General features: G+C 43.2%; 1 protein-coding gene across 20 annotated transcripts; it reads left to right on the top strand.

The window, feature by feature from the left end:
• Positions 1-443: 443 nt before the first annotated feature.
• Positions 444-5,394, top strand: LOC123143514 (uncharacterized). Of its 20 annotated transcripts, none has more exons than XR_006470881.1 (9): positions 444-846; positions 943-1,018; positions 1,177-1,226; positions 1,535-1,587; positions 2,536-2,581; positions 3,463-3,532; positions 3,622-3,714; positions 3,789-3,878; positions 3,959-4,273. XR_006470881.1 is itself a non-coding variant. In XM_044562452.1 (8 exons), exons 1-8 carry the CDS (start codon positions 715-717, stop codon positions 4,765-4,767), a joined length of 579 nt encoding a protein of 192 aa, XP_044418387.1. In that variant the 5' UTR covers positions 444-714; the 3' UTR covers positions 4,768-5,394. The 20 variants fall into 20 exon arrangements, 2 of the variants coding, with proteins under 2 accessions (XP_044418387.1, XP_044418388.1); XR_006470896.1 differs by having other exon boundaries at positions 932-1,018; positions 3,415-3,532; XR_006470883.1 differs by having other exon boundaries at positions 932-1,018; positions 2,536-2,637.
• Positions 5,395-17,126: the final 11,732 nt, after the last annotated feature.

Raw genomic sequence — 17,126 nt, 5'->3', positions numbered from 1 at the left:
CAAGTAATTATGCAAAGCGCATCCAGAAACGAGCATAGCAGCGCCCACCCAGCCTCCTCCCCGCTCGGGATTTCTGGCCGTCGGATCAGTTTTTTGATGAATTCTGGGCCGTCCGATCACGCCCTCAGATGATATCGGCCGTCGGATCAAGCCCGGATCACTGCTACAATGAATAGTGATGAATAGTGGCCTCCATTCGGTTTTCCTTACTGACTTTTCTTACTCTGGAATTACTTTTCTGCCTCGCTGACGTGTGGGGTCACTCGCTGGTGGGCCACGCCGGTCAGCGACTATGGCTGTGATCGTGGCTTGTGTGGTTTGTCGGCATCCTTTCCAGTGTGCCACCGCATGTATTTTCGCTGCCCCGACAAGGGCATTTTCGTCATTTCAGACCCAGGGATATAAAAGCCAGCCGCTCCCGTGGAGACGACCTAGCCGTCCTGCTCCTCCCGCACTCACGCCGTCCCCTCTCCTTCCTCTCTTTCTCCTCTGCGCCTGCCTCCCTCCCTCCCCATCGACCTGCGCCTGCCTCCCTCCCCATCGGCCCCCTCCCCCCGTCGCTCATCCTCTTGCGTCACCCGAAGGGGAGCCGCCGCTGCTCGGCCCTCTCCCCCTCGGCGTCGAGCGGCTCATGGCGGTGCCGGATCCGGTGTCGGGGTCCAGGGGCACGCAGGATCGAGGCGTGACAACTCACTGGTGAGCGCGGCGGCCGCCATGGACGAGCTCAAGCCGGTCATGTGGGCGCGTTGGTTAGCGCGGCGGCGGCCGTGGCCGAGCTCGAGCCCGGGTGCACCGGCGAGGGTACTAGGGGGATTTCACCGTGATCTCCTCCTCGTCATCGGTCAGGTGATGGTCCTCGCGATCCCGTCTTGGCTCCTTCGAGGCGTTCTTCTGGCCGATCCTCACTTCCCCTCTTTTCCTTTTTCATTAGTTGTCTTGCAGGTAGTTCGAGAGTGTGACCTCTTGGCCGTGCGGTTTGCTTGCCGTCACCTTGGCCGCCGGCATGCCGTTGAAGAGTGTATTGTTCTGGTCCCTTTCCTAGCCCTGTGCTACCTTTGCTGGTTCCTTCCCTGCCCGATTCTGATGATTACCTAGGTTCATTTTTGCCTGTTTGGCGGAGATGTCATTAGGATTTGTTTTGCTGGTTAGTGACCAGTAGTGTTCTTCCTCTTGCAGCGGATAAGTTGTGGCTCTTCGAGGATAGCTCACATTGCTTAGTTGCGCAGGTGACTGCCTTTTTGGATCCTACAGTTTTGGCATTATGTGGATTTATTTTGGCATTATATCCCATCTTGTTTCTATTGTTTTGGCAAAGTGTGTGTTTACTTTGGAATTACATGCTCATAGTATTTGTATAAGGATAAAATTTGTTTTGTCGTCACATTCTCATACTGTTTGTTTAAGGAACGGGTTCTCATGCATCTGTCTGTATATTTTTCAGCATCAGATGGTCTATTTTAGCATTTTTGGTTCATATTGAGAAATTGAGAACTATAACAAGCGTTGCTTATTTTTCTCACCCTGCATTTTGTAGAGAACTAGGAGATCTCATCTAACTATCTTGGCTGAGCTTGTTCAATTGACAAGGTATCTCTCTCATCCTGTATTTTTTTCGATCATCTTTGAAAGTACAGTGTACCTAACGTCCTAACCAATGCCATCCTATTTGTATAGGCGGTGGTAACTTCAGAATTTCATGAATGAGAATATTGTTTATATTGTCAGAAGTTCACATCATGTGCCTTCCCTTCAGTTTTCACATGAAACTAATTTTTCTCCCATGTTTAGAATTTATACATAAGTGTTGACCGACTCTTCATGTTCATTGCCTACTTTGACATTATTTTTTTAAGAATGTCTTTTAATGGTGTTTGATCAATCTTATCAGTTAACCACACTACATGTTCTGCATTCTTGCTTTGTTTGCTGGCTATGTTTCTTGGCTGGGTTGGTGTGCAGGATAATATGGGTGAATTAACAATCAAAAATGAAAAACGGTGCAGGGCTAGGGGCTAGACAGTGGTGAATTAACACACTATTAGTGACAAAGTAAAAAGAAACTGGTTCCGAGCATTCGGGTTGCAGGTTCTGAGGTGTGATCGTTGAGGTGGGGTAGCAAATATAGTTAGCAGTATTGTATCCTAACCTGGAGAACATCCATTTACTAATTTTGGGTCCGGAGTTCTGTTAGTGAATTAGAAAATAGTGAGCCCCTGCTCTGAGGCCAAGGTACGCCAATGATCGTCCAAGGTACGCCAATGATCAAAAGAACACCTGAATGAAAAAAAGTTCTTCGATTTGCAGCGAACTTTCAGTAGATATCGTCTCTATTTCTTTTACATGTGGATATTGTTGTTTCAAAGCAAATTTCACCGTTAAGTTTTACCAGGTTTTGTTACCTATAATCTGTTTTTTATCAGGTTCTTTTTTTTGGTTTTATCAGGTTTTGTTACCTATAATCTGTTTTTATCAGTTTTTCTTGCTTATTCTCTCTAATCAGAAAAGGAGCCTGAAAATCTGCATTTACATTTGCAGATACGGCAGGAAAGTACAGCTTATCCAGAGACACCAATTGGGAGAGGTACAACATATGCATTTCAAAGAGAACTGGACTCTGCTAATTTTGATTTCACCAAGGTTGAAATTTTAAATTCAGAACTTCAGTGATGCTTACTGTTCTCTTTCCTTGACAATGTTTGCACAATATATATATTGTAGAGACAGTAAATATTTGTGCCTTGTGAGAATAGGTCTGCTGTCAAGTGACATCATGCAACATAGATTTAGAACGAAGATTAAGATATGTTTCTGTACAGCGACTACTGGATCGATAGTACAAAATAAATAGCTTGAATGGATTTAGCATTTAGAACAAAATAAGATACGGAAATTCTAAAGCTACCCTTCTTGTGATCGACTAATAAATCCATGTAATATTTTGAGAAAGAGTTAAATCCGTATATGTTGTTTGAGTGCCTTTTAATTAAGATACTGGACTATGTTGGTACACATATATTTGGATGCTTGTGATTGGCTGGAAAGAACAGAAACTTAGATTTGTTGTTGGACTAAACTGAGACTGAGTAGTCATAGCCTTTTGGCTGATGCATCCTTCAGTATACCAAAACACTTGCTATTTTTCATGTTCTTGTACGCGATGGGTTTAGGACACAAACAATTATTTGTTTTATCTACAAAAAACTTTTGCTTCAAGATTACAATGTGTTGAATGCCTTTCGTGCTTAGTTAAAGTATAAGTATTGCTTATATGTGATTTCAGTTCAGCTTGACCAATTTTCTTTGCTCTGCTTTTTCCCTCCCTCTCCACTGAATATGACCATGTTCAAAATAAAATGCGCATTAACACTTATGAGAGTAACCATATTTTATTTTTGTTGGGACTCTTCTCTCTAGGTTTGCGTTGATCCCACTCTCTTGCATTTTTGCTTTCACAATTACTAGGACTCCAGTAATAACCACATTATGAAATGGGCGATAATCAGCGACGCTATTTACATCAGTGATGACGAAGGTATGGGTGTATATATAGAGTACCAGCGTCGTTGTCTCTAATTCCTATTAACGATGTTGTATCCGACGCTGGTTGTCTCAAATATTCAGGTAAGCGCCGCCATAAACGCCAACGTGCCAAAAAGACAAGGGGTCGAGCTCCATGTAGCGAACCATGTCTTTGTGAGAGGACCTTAACAAGAGGTAGCATGCTGGCCTTATGCCATTGTTCAATACTTTGCATGTTAAATGAACTCTTACACACCATTGTTCAATAGATTGTTCTTCGCAAGTTAGACTGAACTCTTACGCATAGGACCAATATGGTGCGAACTATGGGGCAAACCATCGCTCACTATCCACAAGCGGTCAGTTAAAAGAACATAACCGTATTATCCATGATTTTTTTTTGGGCTATGGCTTGATTGGTTAAATTAAATACTCACAGCATGTTCATGTGACGTGCCATGTGAGAAGTCGAACGTGAAGACAATCAAGTGAAGTTATCCAATAGTATGCTTTAGTTGAACTGTATAGGTCCGCTCTGGCTTGATTTTGTTGTCTAACTCTACTCTGTGTATCTAACTTAATGTGAATTGATCGTCCTGCCTTAGTTTTGGAACAAAGAAATGTTTCCCTTTTATTATGAGCCTCCAGATCATTTGTTGTACTGATTAAATATTTCCTACTCACCTTGCTTTTGGTATACCCAACATTGTTCTTGATTTACTTTTGGAACACAATATATGTTTCCCCTTATTCATGAGCTTCCAGATCAACTGTTCTACTGAATAAATATATCAGGTTTGCCTTTCTTTTGGTATATCTAATTGCTTTGGCCTTTGGCATATATAACTTTGACAAAATTGTATGTACTGGACTTGGTTATCCTGCCTTTTTTATGGTACATCCTTGATGTAGTGAGATAATCCATCCTGACCAATCTGTCTAATTCCCTTTGGGAGTACTAAACACTTTGATTAAATGCTGGGACAACGCAATGAGCCAGGCACCCTGCGTGGATATTATAACTACTATGTCATGTATGACATTTGCTGCCTATTTTGGTATGATCAAATTTTATGGAAAACACCGCCGTACAAAGTAATGGAAGGTTTAGATCACATGTAGTGAACCATGTCTATGTGACAGGACCTTGACAAGTGATAACACCATAATCTCCATTGCTTGCATTTAGAAATCCTTGGCGGGCGCGTCCGTTCCAGGCGCTTGCTGGCGACTGTGACTTCTTGGTGAGGAAGTAGTGGCTCCGGGGAGATGGGGTGGCTTCCCTAGGGCTCGGTGAGGTGGAGGTGCGAAGGGCTCTGGGTGAAGGCTTTGCTTATGATGGGAATCTGTTATGGGTACCGGTAGTGTGGTGCCTCATTTTCTATGGGAGTCGTTGGTGCAGGGTTTTCTCCTCTCCACTAGGCCATGATTTGTCGCTTTTTGGGCTTCTGTGGTGGCTGTTGGTGTGGCCAGACCCTTTCCCGGGTCTCGACAGAGTTGTGGGCAGTTTTTGAGCGGATGTTCTATTGATCAAGGGTGTCAATGCCGGCTCTGATGGCACTTGTGGGCATCGTGTTTCTTGAACGCACCTCCAATCATCCCGCTCACTTCTCTTCGAGTAGCGGGTAGTAGGTGGTGGAGGGTGAGTTGGCTGGTTGCGATGTTTCCAATTTTTTTTCGCTCATCGTTGGGGTATTCGCTTGATTATACCTTAATGAATCAAGCAATTGTGTGATTTTTGGTCTAGTTTTTCTTACAAGTTGGGCCGACCTTTTTATTCTTTATGAAATCATAGAGGCACTCTGCCCTCTTGACGAATCTGTAAACAAATGATTCTAAAAAAAACTGTAAACAGATGCAGGTCCAGCAACATTTAGTACTGGCATTTATCATACAAGGATATCCAATTATTATCTCATGTTAGTGAGCACAAGAATAGTGTATTGATATATCCGTGCACTGAACGCTGACCTGCAAATTCCTCCAGTATGTCTGTTTTTGTGTCCGGAGATGGTCCGCGGACATGATACCGGAGAGAGCCATCTAACTCTAATCATAAAGTATCCGACTGAGAGGAGAAAACGTAGCTGGGACCATGCATGTGGTGGGGTATTTGTGATTTAATGTCCAGTTGGAAGGAGAGAGAAGAGGGGGACCATGCATGTCCGGATGAGAGGAGAGAGAGTAGATACGGACCATGGGGGGTCAAATGCATGTCCCCCCCCCACCACCACCACCATCACACACACGTTTGTCTCTTGAATATCGGAATCCGTACGTCCGGATTGCTAAACGGACATATACAAACAGTGGCGGAGACAGGCCCCAGGCAGCCGGGGCCGCTGCCTGGGGTGTGGACGCTGATTCCTTCGTTGGCTGTAGCTACAGTGTCAGTGCTCCGAAGGTTCCCTGGGTCGGCCTGGAGCATATGGTATTCCTGGCGCCGCCGCTGTATACAAGTCTTCTTTGATGATAAAAATGATCTAAACACTTCGGTCTAGACATATAGTGAAGGTTTGGGTGTCCGTCTTGAAGATGCCCTTAGGCCTTGTTGTTGCCAAGCAATGGGCCTGATGCCTTCAACCGCTCAACAAAGAAACATGGTTTGCGAGTTGTGGCATGACACCACAGATGGATTAAAACACAAATACAAGATCCGGCTAACCAACTAGCGACCGCCATTTTGCTCAAACCTTTTTCTCAAAAACTAGCTGTATCCAGTTCAGAAACCTGGAAAATCGGAACCGTTATAAAGTTGAAATCATGCGCGGAGACGGGAGGACACGCACAACAATCAGAGAGCAGTGACTGTCGGCCGATGAGTGGGCCAAACCGCAAGGACAACTGGGCTAATATGTACTAGAAAGCTCTGAAGAAGAGCAGCAAGTATAGGGAGGTGCATCGATGAACCAGCGTCGATATGAACCTACTTTAAAAAGCACATTTCTAAATGCTCAATTTTTTTGAAAAAGGTTACACGGATACGTCTTCATGTTTTATGTGCGTGCATAAAGTTTCACCAAAAAATAACTTTTTTTGTGGCCCGTGTAAAAAAGACAAAATTGTGTCACAAAACGCTGTTTACAAACATTGAAATTTGTCTTTTCTGCGGAGACAAAATGAAAAGACATTTTTTTACAAAACTTTATGCCGCGCACACACATTTGCGAACATGTATGCGTGAAATTTTCTATTGATTATTTTGACATTTAAGAACATGTTTAAAATGCATTTTTCAAAAAGTGGGCGCATATGCCCATGGGATCAGGATGTGCCGACTCAGCAAGTATACGATGAAATGTTACAATTGAACTTTATTTTCAAACAAATTTTATTGCCACTGACCGAAATAAGCACCCCAATTATAGTGATCTCTGGCTGCTAAAACTAATCGGCTGGTTTTGGATTTTGGTTGTACATGCTGAACAAAAACTTATATATATCCAGTATTTTAGTAAACACTTGCATAGCTATATTGTACTATACACGGTTTTTTTCTTCATAAACTCCACAACACCTAGAAATTATTCCTGCCTTCACCACTGACACTAGCGAGGGGAATTTTCTGAAAACCCTATTTCTTGATTAATACACAACCTTTCTAAAATATTTTTGGCATTAAGAAAATTTAATCTTACAGATCATCTTTTTTTTATAACAACGTTACTGATCATCAGGTGCAGTGCGCTGAGCAGCCAAAACGCCTATAATCAGTATCACCATCGGTTGTTCGTTATGATTAGCTTTAGCATGTTTTTCAGGTCAGAAAAGATAAATTCGGTGCATAGAAACAGAGTAACAGTCATATGCTATTACACGCCTTAAAATATCTGGACCATGGCCATTGACCAACCAGCAAGGAGTTATAGTTTGAGTTCAATGCTCGCCTTATATTGCTATGTCCGAATCATGAGTAAAAGAAAGTATCTAACCCTCTCTATAAGACTAGTCACCGTGGGGAGTAATGCAGAGTAGTAGCATGCATATGTTACTAGTCTATGTTATTACCTCCATAGTGGGTAGTAACATATGTGTTGTGTCATGCATCACTTCATTTATTAGGGTTTTTTTGCGAGAAAACTTTCAATCTATTCATCTTCTATCATGGCAGTACAACGAACACTAGAAATAATAAAAATTACATCCAGATCCGTAGACCACCTAGCGACGACTACAATCACTGAAGCAAGCCGAAGGCGCGCCGCCGTCATCACCCCTCCCTCGCCGAAGTCGGGCACAACTTGTTGTAGTAGACAGTCGGGAAGTCGTCGTGCTAAGGCCCTGTAGGACCAGCGCACCAGAACAACAACCGTCGCTGATGAAGAATAACGTAGATCGAAAGGATCCAACCTGAAGACACATGAACATAGACGAACCACAACCAGATCCGAGCAAATCCACCGAGGATAGATCCACCGGAGACACACCTCCACATGCCCACCAACGATGCTAGACGCACCACCGAAACAGGGACTAGGCGGGGAGACCTTTATTCCATCTTTAGGGAGCCGCCGCCGTCTCGTCTTCCTGAATAGGACACAAACCCTAACAAATCTTGAAGAAACGACTAACAACGAAGCCCTCCCGGCGGCCCTTGCCAGGATCCACCGCGCTCCCATGGCCCTAGGACCACCGGAGACGAGGCGGACCTGCAGCGGAGCCGGCGAGAGGCACGAACCCTAGCTTTTCTTGGAAGAGGAGGCGGCGGCTGGAAAGACTTCCTGCGTGAGAGGGCTCTGCAATGCACTTCATTTATTAGGTTGTAGACTCGTCTTTTCTTAATATGTGTGATGTTACAATAACTAGCTATGTTACCACATGCCTCTATTTCTTTATTAATTACATGCCACATCATCTATTTTGCCTAGATAAATGTGATGTTACCACCTATGTTACTTCCATTGTGGGTAGTCTAACTTTTTTGGCATGATGGATATGCCTTGACATGATGGACCAGTCTAACTTCCTTGACATGATGGACATGCCTCGTACACTCCATCTGATTCGATCAAGGTCCTTAATCCAGTGCATTTCTGCCTCAATGACAATAGGCCGTTTTGTTTGGTGCAGGGCAGGCAAAGCCTTCCCTGTTGGTTGGGGAGGGCAGTAATATTGCTTCTACTTCTGTAAATCGGTAAAGTTACCAAGCTCCTAGGAATTGGAGCCCTGGGAGAGCTCGGGTGTTTTTTTTCGGACTGGATCCCATTTGTCAAAGAAAGATCTAGCAACCGACGTCAAAACTTTAACCCCGGTGAATATGGAGCGCCATCGGGCTTGGGCCTCTGCCGCCGTTGTGCCGATGCCGTTTGGGCTCGCTATGACGGTAGCCTAGGCTCGCAAGTATTATTCCCTGTTCCCGTCGGTGTCATCATGCCATCGCTCCCCTTCTCATAGATTCCACACCTCACCGCCTTTCCCTTCTCCGGCGGCTAGGTCTGGAGATGGCGTGTGCAGGCGGTGTGGGAGGAAGTGTTGGCGATTTGATGCGATGAGACAACACGAAGGCGAGGGACCAGCGGCGCGACCGACAGGCCCGTCGTCTTCCTCGACTCCGATGACCGGAGTACGAGGATTCCTGCCCCGGGAAGACCATCCCATCCAATGGATGGGCCGGCTGTGGCGAAAGTTAGTCTGGTGCCGGCTTTGTTCATGGCCTCCATATGTCTGTTACTCCAATGGGCGAAGCACAGATGCGGGAGTGGGAGGCTGATGCTGTGGCCCCAGCAGAGGGGGAGCACTGAGCGCTAGGAGACGCAGGAGCGCCAAGCACGCGAGCAACAATGGCGCCAGGCTCGCCTTACCTCACCTTCAGTCCCTGCCAATGTTGCCGGCACCACCAGCGTCTTACCTGCTCCGCCTCACTGCTGAATATCTCTACCACCTCCTCGCAGGCACGCATGCTTGCAGTTAGCTCTTTTTTAGGGGATGTTTGGTTTCCAACCACACTTTGCCACATCTTGCCACACCTAACCTTAGGCAAATTTGACCAAGTTAGGTGGGTGTTTGGTTCTGGCTTGGGTTTGCATAATCCATATCAGAGAATTTTTCTCATGTTCGTGCTTGGGTTATACCAGATCCTTATTATTAGGCTCGATGGGAAGCAACAGTAAGGCAGGTGTGTGTTCTTCTGTAGTTCATCACATCTAATCATCTATGATGTACGTGAAGAATTGGCAGGAGAGGGGAATCACATTGCCAGATCCTAATTCTTCCGCTGCAATGATATCACCAAATTGGCATAAGCATGAATCAGGCTTAGTTAGTACTCCATGGTTCTTGCCTGGACTATTGTATATGGACAATCATCTTGACCTATGCCACGTGCCAACTGGGTTAAACGAAGAGTTAGCCTGCAGACGTAAATTGCTGAACTTTTTAGCATTCTCTTTGTACTCATATTTGATAGTATGTACCAAGCAAGAATCATTTCCTAGATGTATTTCTTCCCCATATGTTTATTTCTATCAGGTATACATACTCTGTTATTCGAGGAGAAGATTGCAGCTGGAGGATATAAAACATATGTTTTATAACCAAGTGCCTACATAAGCTTAGGTGACGCCTTAAGAGAATATTTTAATTTCCCCACCTTGTATTATTTGTTTATTTAGGATGGTTCTCAATCTCAACTTTTATGTATATTCAGCTGAATTTAATCATGAAGTTGTATGTTGGTTTCTCTTTATTGTTCTGAAATCACAGCCCTTGTTGGATTGTTCTGTGTCATACCTAAAACAAAATTTTACAGTTAGCATATGTGATGGACTATTCTTAATTTGGGATCGAATAGGTAGGACTGGGAATTGTTGTCTTAGGCTTTCTTTCTTTTTTGAGCTGGTACATGCCATGTTCTTATGTCAGGAATAAGATATTTAGGTAACAACTGGATATTTACGCATGTATATACTATATCTTAATGTTTCAGAGTCAATCTTGCACCATCTCTTGCAGCCATCTCCCAAACCTTGAGGCTCTAAATATCATCATGTAGAGGACTTTTGATGTTCATACTTAACAGCTCGATCTTCATATACAACTATCTGGTAGAATTGATTTTTTGCAAACATATGAAAAATTCCATTTTATTGGTTTCGCTGTTACCCAATTTGCATATATTTTTTTGCCTGTCAAGGGGAACTATTCAGAGATACTGATGGTTTCAAGAAAAATTACTATATACATTAGCATCAAACAATAGATGTCATCTCACTAGCTAAATATGTAAATCTGGTTTGGTGTTCTCTGAAGTTAATTATGTCACCCCTGCTACATGGTTCAGTTCCAGTAAAAGCCACATGATGGCCCGTTCAGAAACACCTTTGGTGATACGTATAGACTACAAAGAGTTTCCAAATTAAATCACTCCTTATTATCTGGTTTGCTTTTACAATACTTATCCTAAGAGAAGCAAAGGAGAAACAGTAGAAAGAAAAACGGCGCGTCAAGGCGCGCGTATTGTTCTAGTTCCAAACCAAAGATACACGATTTTTTTCTTACAAGTACATGTAGCAAGTCATCAGTACAATAGCTCCCGGCTACTGCATATATTTTTACATCACACACACAACACTCTCTCTCTCTCTCACTCAGAGAGGAGAGAAGAGAGAGAGAGATGCGGGTCATATCAAACACAATAAGGGTGGCGCAAAGGGCGCCTCCTCGCCATGTCCACGTTGGCAGCAAGTTCACTGTTTGCACTGGTCAATAAGAGCCATGCATTGATGTCTCGGCATGTCCATGTTGGCAGCCTAGAAACAGCCACCTCGTTTCCTTTGTCAAGAAGGCAACTCCCCATCACACGCCACTGTCCCCTCTCATCTCTCACATCACCTCCTCCTCATCTCGCTCCTCGCCTTCCACCCCGTCGCCGCCACTATCGCCGCTCCTCTTCTTCTTCCTTGCGCCTTCTTCCATCCCCTCCTGTGGCGGACGATCCTCTCGACGATGGATGTGGGAGAGCGAGAATCCGGGAAGGTTGGCGGAGCCGGGTCAACCTAGAGTCGATTTCGAGGCCTCTCATGGCTGCGCCCACACCACCTGCGCTCCTCCCCTCCTGCGGAGCAGCTGCTGCTTCTAGAGCTCTGTTCGGACAGGAATACGTCTGGCCGCCGGCCAATGGAAGGCCCTCATCGGCCTTTCCTCACGCGCCTCCTCTCCCTCTCCCCGTGCCGCCGCCGGCCTCCAATCCCGCGCATCCAGCCCCTGATTCGTGCACGCGGCGAAATGGCCGCTGTTGCCGGAGCGCCCTTCGTCAGCGAGGAGGCACAGGGTGACACTGTCACCGGCGCCGGTACTCCCCAATGTAGCCACTCCGACAACGGCCAGGTGATCCATTCCCTTGCCCAGAGGTGTTCTCTTTTGTGCTAGGTTTTTGTTTTCCCATTGATTTTCTGTCCAATTTTATCACAGGATTGTTACTGTCCGTCTCCAGTTCCTTGAAGTCACGTACATGCGCATGCCCACGCCTGATTTGTTCTCGTGGTTGCGTTCCTGCAGTAGCTACGTCCACGGCTGTGCAGGTTTAGCCCTCCTTTCTTTAATCCCCTTTTTTGTTTACCCTCATTTCTCTTGTATTGTTTCTGAGAGAGGCTAGGCCTGCTGTCCTCTTTCCAGATGAGGCGTTTCTTGCCTTGCTTAATTTTGTTTATTAGATATTGTGTGCCTATGCTTCATCCTATTTTTGCAGTGAGATCTATTGTTTACATATGTGCTGACTAAGGAGACTGTCAGTTCTGTCACTGACGCTAAATACTTGCAGTTAGGAAATAATAGTCCCCATATTGGAAGGCTTTTCATCGAAAAATATTGGAAGGCTTGTTTATTTTGTCTTGGGTTGAAAGAATTACAGTACTAAATAAGAAGGCTAGCTTAGGTTCTAAGAATTGTTGAACATAATATATACTCCTAACAGAAATATAAAACAAATACATGGACAATTTATTTCTGCTATGTGATGAGAAGCACTATTTTAGAAGATATGGAAATGCTTATTTAAATTATATGTCTGCTTTGCCATGCTTGCCAATATCCACTTCTGCTGCAAGTGCTTCTATAATTGCATCTTCAGGAAGTGTGTGGTTTGAAGATATGAGATGTGCTTCAGTTACATAAATGTTTGAATGGGAACTTATGAATTAGAAGGGAATAACTGCATTGCCTTACCAAAGTTCGTGTCAGGAAAATGATTGCCTCAACTAACACTATACTTATAGGAAAGATAGATGCAAATTCAAGAACTTAATAAGATAATTATTTTTTCCTTCTAGAACAAAGGTCTGTTTGTGCCAGGGACTAACATAGTGCCAGGGACTAACATATTTCATTGGAGACATGATTTATATCTTGTAGGATCAGTACAATTTTCGTAAAATCATGGTTTTATCTTTTGAAGTTGGTACATTTTTCATTTATTGTTTTATTCCCCTGAATGTTTGCCTAAGCAGATAGCTGCTATTCGCTGTATCTTTTGTCAGATGGCTTCTATCACCCTTGCTGATCTATGTTGTGGAAGACAAATCAAATGATATGTGTCCGGGTGTCTCGGCTTACGCATTTTCGCAACGGTTTAGAGAGCGGTCCTATCAAGCTCATACACATGGTCATCATCGACGTGCAGGTACTGTTTAGCACATAACACGGCAGCAGACCAATTGTGCATATGTTATTCCTTTCATGATGTGTCCTTTTGTCCTAGGGTAACTACAGTTATGCAGTTGTACCAACATCATTTGCTGGTACTTATTTACATATCTTAGAAGAGGGGATTATCTATAAGCTTGGCTACTTGATGGTCTCGCCACTGCTAAACATACTGAATCCTGCTGTAGCTCCACGTATGAGTTTATCTTAGGTACCACTGAAATTTAACTAATAATACGTAGCATCTTGCCACCTAACAGATTGCTATGTGGTCACTAAATTCAATGTCTATAAACTTTTCTGTACTCATATACAGTTAGCATATTGATTGCATTCGCTACTCTCATATGGTGTTGTATCTTCAACTACTTGCAGAAATATATTTTCGAACTTGGTTTAGTTTTATTAATGTCTCGCCAAGCATGATGGATGCTTGCCGAAAGGGCATTATCTATACTTTTCATAGTGCAAACGACATGTCATGGCAAGATTGATTGTTTGGTAGAATTATTACTCCTGCATTATAGCGCTACCTATGAAATTGAAAGGAAGAGTTGTGGTGGTATCACGTGGATGATTTTTTGATTATTAGTTTTCTTCTCAACGATTTGTTCAATATTGGAGGGTCATTTTCTGAGACTTGGTTTGTGCCATGACATTCTTTTGAATTGCTAATACACTTTTCTTTGTGATATTTCTTTACATTTGCCTATGAAATAAGGCGCTACGTATTATTAGCTAAATTTCAGTTGTACCTGAGATAAACTAATGGTGTAGTATCTCATATGTCCTGTTGAATAGAAGGAATCAAGGAAACAATGGCGTTAGTCTTGACCTGGGGAAGCGTTCAGTTCACGCATAGGATATATGCCATTGATACCAGTACAACACAGTTTTTGTGTGTTGCAAGGTAGCCTCTCTTTTTTATTTGCTGGTTCCTCAGACCACTACCTTTTCTTCTTTAGAACTTACTCCAAGTGACAAGTACTGATAAGCATATCCCTCAGATCACTACCTTTCCTTTAGAACACACACAACATATCCAGACACACTCGGGTATCACCCTCTCATACACATGGGTGCTACCCTCTATCTCTAACAGTATGCGCACATAGGAACCATTGCTAACTCTGATTCTCACTTTAGCTCCTAAAAGTGTTCCATTTCAATGTGCTGATGAATCTTCTCTTGGTTGTACTAGATACTAGGGAAATGATGCATGGCAGATATGGCATGATCATTAGATTAACCTATGACTTTATAAGTGATACTATATTAATTTATTTTTTAATAGCACTGGAATCACTTTGCTCTTTTCTTCCAGTTTACAAGGATCTTAAGGCTAATTCATTGTGTGATTTGTCTATAATGGCTATTCCTGAACAAGGATCTTAAGATTAATTCGAATCCATCCTTCTTTAAGAAGACTTTGTATGTAGGTTAGTCATCATTTGTACAAACAATTTTTGCGCCAACGTTTCATCCATGTAATGACACATATTTTCAGCATCACATGAATAAACAAAATTGATATTTGATATGGGATGCATGGTTGTATAATATTTTCCTGCATGTCTTCTTGTGTAGCCACCTATCAACCATACCTACCACTATTGCCACTTATCTTCTCTTTGCATGTTCAATTTCTTTCTTGTTGCTCTTCAGTTGATCAATTCGAACATGGTACCCCATGCCCACGATATACTCATCGTCACTGCTCCGGTCCGCCCGACCCCAACAACTCAGCTACTTCCTATCACCACCTTGTACTCCTCTTTGCTTGATGCTCCTGCGCTGCTTATTGTGCTCGCCGTTGTTGATGTATTTAATTTCATGCATTATGGTTCAGTGGGTGTCTAGAAGACCTGGTAAATTTTAGTAAAATGACCTATATATTGGTTTCAGGACATAGTGAGACTAAGTCGTAATATACTTGGCTAATTTTATCTTTTTGCATCAGTTCTGAGTGGTATATGGAATATGGGGTTTGCAGTGTTAAGTAGTGAGACAACATTTTATGTAGTAATTCTACCCTGGTACAATAGTTGTTTTGATCCAATTCCATTAATAGGTTAGCTTACGTTAATGATATGGGAACTCTGAAGAAAATTCTGTATGGCCGATCCATATTTATGAGTTGTGCATGTGCGGTATGGTTGGTTGTTTATGCATTCTTCTCTTGTTGGGTGACGATACCATTTGGTACAAAATATAATTTGAACACCAATGTTGCTTCCGATTTCTTTACACTTCAATCATTCAAATTTTTCTTGATGCTTTTTATGTTATTTTCAGGAGCAGATTAAGATCGAAAAGGATGATGGGAGAATGCAACTGACACAGTAGGATGCTCCGTGTCAAATGGTATATTTATCTTTCTTTTTAGCCAGATGAAAAATAGTAACATGTGAAACATATCGCAACATACTCTGTAGCCTGGAGTTACAGTCTAGATATAGAGGGCATTGCCCATAAATCTGCATCGTAGTAGCTTGTCGCTTTTATAAACTATCACTAAATTTAGTATGCATGTTATTTCTTCTTGATTACCTGTATCAGATTTGTGAATTTGACATTTTATCCCTTTCTTACCCATGAAGTGTGAAGACAGCCTGCAGCCCAATCTCAGCTCTTTGATTTCGCAGGGACAGCGAGCGATGGCCGTGGCGTTGGCGGAGAAGATGGTGCGGTGTCTCGGGCTGGGGTTCGATATGATGTGCGACCTGAGGCAAGTTCTGCAATGACTCTACTTCTCTTTTGGAGATCACATGTCTTTTGGAGCATGTTGATAACATTTTTCTGTCAAGCTTGTTTAACTCTATTCATATTTTTACAACTGAGCTGCTCTAGCACGCATATGCACGTTCACAATGTCACCGCCAAGGCAAGTGCGCAAAAGACCGCACAGGAGGCGCGCCCCATCCACTAGTTATGGTGCATAGATTGGGGCTTAGGAGGCACCAGGAGTCTCGGGTTTGCCATGTCCAAAAATATGGCTTATATTACCCAGAGCCAATGTGTGTGTTTGTTAACACTCCGTTCTAGAGCTTGAAACACTTGCGTACGTGTGTTGCATGTCTTTTCTCTTGTTCGATCTTCTCTGGTGATCGCTTGTCACAGCCGATGTTGTTGAACACTATGGTGCACCTCTGTCTACCGACCATGCTCCAGCTCGTGGGAAGGAACATAGCTGATCTCGGATCTCGCTCACAAGACATTGCCGCACGTGTCCGCAGCTGAAGTTGCCGGCGCAATAATCATATCATACTAGATAATTCCCCGCGCGTTGCTGCGGGATAGTAGTGTGACAAAGAGTTTAAAGAAAAGTAAGAAAAAAGAGAAAACTGTAGAAGATGGCTTGCATATAATGTAACAGCGAAATAACCTTTCTCAGTATAATCAGTTTGTGACCAAACTTGTACATGGTCCTAGTATTTTATCGGATGATCAAAGGTAGTAGTATGTTTATCTCAATATAAAGAAGACGATGCAACCTGATGTGCTGCTAATACAAACGTATTAGCAAATAATTTATTTCAGACATAATATATGCAAAGGTACATCATCAATACAAATTACTTGTTTGCACCTTAGATCAATTCCTAACTTTAATCTTTCTCGGGAACATGACTTCAATCAACTTACAATATCATAATGCAAAAACAATGTGACAGTATATGCTGAAAACAATACAAAGGAAGCATGCATGGATATAATTACGGACAGGGCTGTAGGCTCTTCCTCCCCACAACAAACTCGATATGCAACAGCGGAATCAGCATGCACTGCGAGGAGTATAGGTGGAGCAGGCAGGCGCCGGCCAGCTGGACGTCCTATCCGCGGTGACACAACATGATGACCTGCTCGTGTAGGTGATAGAAATCAGGTAGATATGTGAAGGAAACGTAGCAAGAGATGAGGGAAGACGCACATGCAGGAACTATTGTGTTGCATGACGCTTTGGTAGA

The sequence above is a fragment of the Triticum aestivum genome, chromosome 6D (assembly GCF_018294505.1).
Source record: "Triticum aestivum cultivar Chinese Spring chromosome 6D, IWGSC CS RefSeq v2.1, whole genome shotgun sequence".
NCBI lineage: Eukaryota > Viridiplantae > Streptophyta > Magnoliopsida > Poales > Poaceae > Triticum > Triticum aestivum.
The sequence above is the reverse complement of the archived record's forward strand: the minus strand, read 5'-3'. Positions and strand labels throughout refer to the sequence as shown.